The sequence below is a fragment of the Stegodyphus dumicola genome, chromosome 8, assembly GCF_044657685.1.
Source record: "Stegodyphus dumicola isolate Sdum_Otavi_A_Nest chromosome 8, ASM4465768v1".
NCBI classification, from domain to species: Eukaryota; Metazoa; Arthropoda; class Arachnida; order Araneae; family Eresidae; genus Stegodyphus; species Stegodyphus dumicola.
The window spans coordinates 160,951,523-160,960,075 of NC_140775.1; the positions used below are offsets into that span (position 1 = coordinate 160,951,523).

Genomic DNA, 8,553 nt, shown 5'->3' on the forward strand with positions numbered 1-8,553 from the left:
CCAAAATGGAAATACAGTTTAATGTACAGAAATTGATCAGCAACAGTCTTTTTCTCAATTCAATTGCCTCATAGCTCACAGTTATTTCTAAACATTCATGATCTTCACTATTTGGTAAGCCTGAATCATTCAGCTAATAAATGATTATACTTTCAATTTTTGTTCATTTGCAAACTATAACATCCTGTAACCTCTCAATTTTGATACTCAGAATCACTTTCATTAAAATTAACTGTTTGCTAATCTTGCAGGGTATTTCACATTGAATGGAACAAAAAGAAAGCATACCTGTAAATGCTATAAATTACTTTATTTTGATAATGGTAACTGTTCTGAGCAATGATTGCGGGTTCTTTTCTTTTTATTATTCGGCGTCAAACATCAAATAAATTATTGTTTTTTAAATGTCTTTAATTCAGAGAATCCAGTATAACTATATCATCCATGTAACCTACAAAACTGTTCTAAAAATTTTAGCTTTATTTTTAAACCATTCCACATGTGATTTACATCCCCAAATGGGAAATGTTGTTTATGAGCTCTTCATTAGAAAATAAGAAATTATTTCAAAATGTTTATGTTTCACTTCTTGTCCAGAAACTCAAGTATTACACTTTTTATATTAAAAGCAGGAACAGATTAAATGATAACTCATCAAATAAATATTTGTCAGTGAATTGCCAAAAAACTTTTCTCAAAATGCTAATTCACACTACCAAAGCAGCTGTTAAAAAAAATTTCAGATGATTTAAGTTAAGGAATTTCTGCCAATTTTGATCAAAATCAAGGACTTTTAAAGACCAAATATTGTTTCCAAAAACCTAAGGACTGTATGAACCTGTCAGTAGTTCAGTGAATACAAAAATTATTTTTATACTGAATTTTAAAATTAATTTTGATGTTTAAATGAAAGTTATTGAAAATATTTACCTTTTAATAGGAAAACATCTAGTTGGTCTACACAAAGCTCTCTTAACTCATTTTCTGATTTATCCTTCTTCACAAGTGCAAGAACGTATTTTGCCAAAGCAGCAGGGTCAGCGTCACACCTTTAAGATAAGCAAATAAATTAATATCCCATATAATACTAATGATGCAAATGGTTATGAAAATTAACTTATATATATATATTATATAAATTAGATGTATTATGAATGACAGAGAAGAGATTAGGAAGATTAAAAAATGCATTATGCTCTGTCAGATATATAATGTACGATAAAAGAAATTGTTTTACTAATTATTAAATTTATAACAAAAGCTAAAAAAAATTATCAGTTGGATATGCTATAATTATATCAGTTAAATGTATCATGATTTTACAAAATAAAAATATAATTCAATAAATACAATTATTGTAGTTTATTGTTTTTAAATCATTTCATTTGTTAAGCAATTCCAGTCATAATTTGAAACATAAAGATCATATATATCACATGTAAAGGTCATTTGCAAGGTTATATAAAAGTTTTATAGTAAAAAATCTTATGTCTTTTATAATAACAGGGGCATAACATGTAACAACAATACAAAATCCTAAAGGAAACGTCATCACTGAGCAAAGAAAAAAAGAAAAGGGGACAGATCTATATCTCCCATTCTACTATGCCAGTTGATGAAATTCAACTCGTGTTTTCCATGTCTTGAAAGCACGATTTAGGATATGTATTAGATTTATACATAGTATTTTTCTAACATAGGTATTTTGACACAAAATTGGCCTTTTTCTGAAGCGACATCCCGATTTTTTCCATCTTACGATTCTACGAGTCAAATTATGCGAAACTGCCGAGTTTTGTAAAAAATCATATACAAGCAGTTTTTAAAAAAATTACTCTCAAAATTTTAGCTCCTCAATGGTTATAGAATTTGGTATATATTTGTTAATATCTTTTTTTTTTATTAAACTTATTTGGTTCTTCCTTTCAGATATAGAAATTTAGGTTAATTCAAAATGAAATTCACCCCTTTTTTATGATTTATTTTTAAAATTTGTACTTGTAAATTTTTATAAATTTTTCTAAAAAATTTTGAATTATACAAAATTTTTAACACCATCTTAAAGTAGATGTATTTCTAGGCACACTTTTAAAAAATTAGTTTTGCATTTAAAATTTTCTAAAATATACCTGAATTTATATATTGACACGTTTTGAAATTTGGTATATTTGTTATAAGTAATAATATTGCCAAATTTGGTTTACACACTTTGTTAAAATTATTTGAAAGCATGAACGATGACTTTTTCTGCTCGTTTACAATGAAAAAAAGGAAATGAAAATAAGTTGCTATAAATTAAGAAGTTTGCCAAGTAAATTATTCTTTACGTAAACTGAAAAAAAAAAAAAAAAAAAAATGCGCCAAGGTAAATTTTTTAATTTCTCCATAAATTTTGCACCAAATTTTACAAAATTTAATATTTAGGCATAATTTGAATTAGAGAATAGAAATATGGAAACAAATTGGTATGTCATTTAAGAAAAAGTATAATTTTGTGTCAAAATATCTACATTGGAAAAATGCTATATATAAATCTTAATACATATCCCAAGTCGCACTTTCGAGACATGAAAAGCGCAATTTGAATTTCGTCAATTGGCCCAGTAAAACAGAAGATATGAAGCTGTCCCTTCTTTTTATTATTATTTGCAGTGTACATGTTTTTAATGCTGAATTAGATTTGACCGGTAGTTGAACTTCTCATTGGCCAACAACGATACTGGATTGGATTATTTAATTAAACATCGAAAAAGCCCATACAATACCAAAATAACAATACCATTATAACATAAGATCTAATTTTTCAGGCATTAATTCACTCCATTCTTTTTAGAAACTAATTTCACATCTATCTACCCCTGAAACAGAATATAACCATTGGCCAACAATTAACTCTAAATAACAGGAAGGCAGATATCCTCCCTTATTTGTACTGTTTAATAATGTGATACACACTTTCTGCATAACATATGCTAAATAAATGGAATATTTCAATTACAGGACTTGGAAGAGAAGGGCTACCTTAAAGAGCTTTTCCTCCCGAAACAGGAAGTGAAAAGTGATGATGTAGTCACATTGACACTGATCGTGGAGATGCAATTCGCAAAACAAAAATTCGCATTTTTAATTTGAAGATCCAGTATTTAAAATGAACTGTGTATGAAAGATAGCTATTATTTGGAACAGATGATGTTACTGCTGTACGCATTTTACACTGAACATTTAAAAAGTTAATACTTACTCAATTTTAAAATAATAGATAAAATGTGCTACTCTTTCAACCTATAGTTCTGTTTTTCTAAAACTTGCCAAGTTCCTCCCCCCTTTTTCTTAAATACACATTTATTTATAATTATTTCTTTATCTGCATACTAACTGAGAGAATTCTACCACTGCTTCTAAAATAACTATGATAACAGCTATTTAAAGTTAGACAAATATAACCCTACGATGACATACTTTTAAACATGTATGGCAATTCTATTTTTCCTGCTGCTAAAGAACTCATGTTTTGATTGCCCTTGAAATCGATAGATTTATTCAAAATTTCTGCTAATCTAAGGCTGATTTTTGGCCTAATTGTAAATTTTACATTACCATATTTATCTTCCAATTCAATATAACAGATATTTTTTAAATAATTTTCTAACTTATACTCAGATCTATATTATATACATTACCTTTAAATAAATACAATATGCAAGATTGTTGTCTTAATTTGGACAACACAGCTTCACTCCCTTGAAATAACATCTTAAGTTCCAAAATGAAACTTAAAAAGATATGCAGTTCTTATTTATTAAGCTTCCCAAGAGAAGTATAATTCCACAATACCAAGAGTATTTATTTTTATTAGATATTACTAGCTTGTAAATTTTTAAAATAGATGACACAAAATTTTTTATTTAAAGCTCCACTTCCTTTAGAGATTTTAAAGTCTCTTAAATTTCAATAAACTGACTGAGCTTTTGCTGCCTGACTATCAAGCTATTGATATATGTCGCAGTGAGAAAGTTTCCTCTCATTTCTGTGTTGATATACTTTAGATAATTCATGCACAACTTATATCAATTAATTATACAATTAAATAAATATATATACATTAATGCCTACATCTGCTGATTGCTTAATTCTACATTTCTGAAAACTGGTATACCTGTGGCAAGTTACAAGCATTAGGTTAAAGAAATTCCTTTTGCAATAAATGATTTCAACCAAAATCAAAAACATAGTATATTACAAAAATATCATATCTGAAAGTTTTTACTTTTGATTCTTTTTGAGGATTGGAAGTTGTTCAGATATGTATTCTATTGCTTTGAATAAAGATTTGCTCTTAGTAAGTCTTCCTGATTACAAAGATTAAAAAATAAACTGAAAAACTCGGTCAGCAATTTCATTATTAAACAATTATTTTATTCTGGTTCTTACTTTCATTTTTCTGATCATGCCATTACACATTAAGTTAATGTAATAGTTGTGCACAATATTGAAATGCTGAGTTACTGCTGTTTCTTTCTCTCTCTCTCTTTTTTTTTTTTTTTTAACCAGGCGGTTGTGTATATGGAAAGAAAAACAGCACTAAAAAATTACAGGATTTCTCAAAAAATGTAAATATGAAATGTTGAAGTTGCACAATTCTAATTTTCTTTAGTAAATAAAGACCACTGTGCATATTGTGAGAACAAACTATTTTACTTTTTTAATATATAATATAATCTTTTTTTAATAATTTAAATTTATATTGTAAATTGCCTAAGTTTATTTTCTTTTTATATACTGATAATATGTTGCCTTTTTCAAACAGTTTTCAAACAGTTTAACAGATCTTTTTTTAAAAAGTTGCCAAAATTAACAAATTGCAACCAATAAATAAGTTTGTACACATTTAATGGCTTAAATTCATGTGGATTGTCTGAAAACTGTTTGAAAAATCATTTAACTACTTTTCATTTGACACAACTAGTGTAACATTTGCAAGAAAATCAGAAACTGCAAATAAATTTCTACAAAAAATTCCTAATATTTTTTGCATAAGTCACCATTTACATATAGCACAAGATAATTTGATAAAAAAAAAGTCAATAAAATTAATAATTTTCAAATATAAATTTCTCAACACTAATCCTCCTAAATCAGTAGAAACTAAATAAGATTAGTAAAGATATAGATATATGTTAAAATTTAGCTGTGTACTTGGATGGGCAGCATGGAATTTATAAATGGCTCAAGTGGAAAAATTATTAAACTAATAAATTTTTTAAACCACCTCTTAAATTTGAAATTTTTGAAAGATCTGGCGTTGACGATCAATGTGAAAGCTATCTTTCTAAGGCAAGAGATGCTTTCAAGAAAGGACTTTTTAGAAGAAACTGGCTCAAATCTGTTATATAGGGTAAAACATTGTAAAAGTATATTTATTGGTACCCTTTTGGCAAAAATTAGTGATTTTTGGCGGTACATGAATACTGAGTTTGTGCAATTCTTTGACTAGGCAATTGCACACTCTCTTGACTTTAGTAGTGTAGACATCGGCCTATTTACACTTAAAAAAACATAAAAACTTGGCACTGCGCACTCCCTTGACTTTGTCCATGTACACATTGATATATTTTCACTTAAAAACTCAAAGGAGCACCCAATTCTAGGTGAAAGTATATTTACGAAACATTCAACTACTCAGGTTACTATAAATGAAACAACTCAGCGATAAATAAAACAACAACTTGGCGATAAATGAAACAAAACCTCGCGATAATACAAGGGGTACCCTTCAGTCTACTCTAACCTAAAACATTAATATAGCAATGCAGCCACTTAAAACCTAGGACGAATTGCCAGCATTTAATAGGCATGTTCACTTAATTACTAGTGGGATTTCTGGCTGATGAAACTAACCTATTTTGGAAAGTGCTTAACAAAGTTCTCCAGAATTGAGAGTTCTCATGTGTAACGTATATACAAGTCAGTTCCCTTAGAAAGTCCTCCACGAAAGATTCCCTTCCCTTAAATAGATAGCTCTCAAATGCTTTGTCATAATTAAATAAATCACACCAAACCAGAATTACAGAAGACAAAACACTGTTGCAGTTTAATAGCATTTAATGAAAACTTAAAACAAAACTAAGACACTATTTTAAAATACTACACTGATGCTATTTAGGCATAATAAGTGCTCGACAAAATATCACGGCAACTTTTATTTACATCATTATTTATAGAAGAAAGCATTAATGCTCTATTTTTTTTTTTTTTTTTTTTTTTTTTCATAACACCTCCACTCTGTTCTATAAACAGATTTTCCTATAGAAAAGTATGAGTGGTTCTACATCCTACAGCAAATAAATTTTAAATTTCTGAAATTAAAGTTTCAGAATACACATATCATATTCTTTCCAACTGCACATAAAATTATGTAAGCATTTAGTTTGTTCAAAAATTAATAGAGATTAAATACACTTTTCGGCGTTTGCCTATTCTTTGTTACTTATTATATTATGTAAGATAAAATATTTATATGCACAGCAACGTACGACTGAAAATTTTAAAGCCGACAAATTCGACGGATGTTAATTAAAAGTTCTTTAATTATCGGACTCTCATATTTTTAACTATTAAACTTAAGTGCGACGTGAACAGTACTAAAACTGGGATTTTACAATTGGCAAAGAAAAATATATACAGCTATATAAAAATATGTGTATTGCATTCCACTTACATTCGACCAAGGCAACTAGTCAGCCACCCTTTAAGTGCTTCTGAATTTTCTATGAGCATTTCTAGAAGAGGAGTCTGTATTTCCACTTTTTAGCAAAGCTGTTAGACTTATCCTTTTGCAGTGTACGAAGTTTCCCTTACTACTACAACCTTTCCTTACACGCGTTCCCGATTCAAGTGAATGACATACTGCAAAATTATGTATTGCACATTAAAGCAGCCAAAAACACTGTGATGCTTATCCTTATGAAACTTTGTCATTTGCATTATTTTGTTAAATCCAAATGTTTTTAAAGTTGACTCATTAAATTTATTCACATACTAGATCACTCACTAGTGCAGTTAATCAACAACTCGCGATTACGATACGGTCAAGTTGAAGTATCAGTAGTAGTACATGGTTCGTCACAGGGAGGTTAGAAGCGGATATTCTAACCTCTTTGGTTCGTCAGATTTCTTTAAGACCTCCATATTGTTAGGCTTACAATTCGTTTCTTTTACGTAAATTATTAAATCAAGATGGAGAGGCTAAACAATCAAATTGGTAAATCAAAGTTAATTATTAAACATTTCATAATGTAAATGAAGAGTATAGACATTTTTAGTAGCGTGGCTACAGGAAGCAAACGGGAACATTTGCCCCCGAACGAAGTATCCAGGAACGAAGAACCCAATACATTTTATGAAATTCTAGAATGAAATGTTTTTCGTTCTTGGCGAACAGGACAGGGGTCAGGGACGGATTTAGACTTGATAAGACCTTAGCTATTTGAGATATGGCGCCATTTATAAGTCCAAATATTATATGTCAGTGCCAAATATAATTTTTGGATTGGGTTTGGAGGCCCGCCAAGAAAGCGGGAGCTCTAAGATATAGTTTGTGTAGCTTATACGTAAATCCTGCGCTGGAGGGCGTAAAATTTTCATTTGATCCCGAGAGCTGAAAATCTTATCAGTAGCTCTGGACTAGGCACGTCCTAAACCTAGCGGTATAGTCTGGACACCGGTCGAGATCGATATCGGAAAACCAGTCAGGATTATCTTTCCACTTGACAGCAGAAGGGAGAGTGAGTCTGGTCCCTTCAAATTCCGTCGGCGAAAAATGATGTGGAAATTCCGTGCGGAAGTGACGTTTATTGCATAGCAACATGGACCTTATAAGAAATAGACTAACCGAAATGGGTTTTCTCCCTCGTCTGAGGCGTTCCCGGCTGTCACTTTGATCACATCCAGAGGAGTAGGGACGACCTGCAGAAATTTAACAGTGGTTGCCTATTGCAGCGTGTATAATTGTCAAGGAAAAGCTGGTTGTAGCGCCTCATTTCACAAATTAGAATTTATACATATTTTTATTTTTGAAATTGAGATTTATTTTTAAAAATTTAGCATATTTATCAAGCATAATTAACGTTCCAAATAATTATAAAGCTATTGCATGCTTTCAGGGCTGGATATTTTTTTTAGCTTTTCCTATGCTGTAAGGAAATTTGTAACTACTTCTTTTAGAAAATAATATTTTAAATCTGAACTAATAGAAAATTTCAAACAAGCAATTTTCTCTTGCAATTTTTATGCTTTTCATTGGTGTAAATAAGTAAAAAATACTAAAATATTTAAAAACGAATTTTTGAAAGTTTTGTTTAAAATTCTAAATTGTGCTGCTTTTTTAAAATTATAGATGAGTATTATAGCACAATTTCTATAAAGGAATTTTATTTCAATTATATTTCATAATACATCATAGTGATAAACACTTTTGACTCCTTAAAAATTTTTTATACATTTAATTCTAATATTAAAATTGTATTTAACCGTAATAATTCATTTTGCTTGCAT

General features: G+C 29.3%; 1 protein-coding gene across 2 annotated transcripts in view; it reads right to left on the reverse strand.

Annotated features, from left to right (window-relative positions):
• The window catches only part of swm (Zinc finger protein swm), an 85,459-nt gene extending 78,366 nt beyond the window's left edge, over nt 1-7,093 (reverse strand). Inside the window, exons 1-2 of one of the 2 annotated variants that reach the window (XM_085822662.1) lie at nt 6,719-7,093; nt 931-1,049 (exon numbers count right to left, since the gene is read on the reverse strand). In XM_085822662.1, coding sequence (XP_085678788.1) covers nt 931-1,049; nt 6,719-6,777 — 178 coding nt within the window. In that variant the 5' untranslated portion in view covers nt 6,778-7,093. The remainder of the gene's footprint in view (nt 1-930; nt 1,050-6,718) is intronic. The other variant, XM_085822661.1, reaches the window with a different exon arrangement.
• Between the last annotated feature and the right edge of the window lie 1,460 nt (nt 7,094-8,553).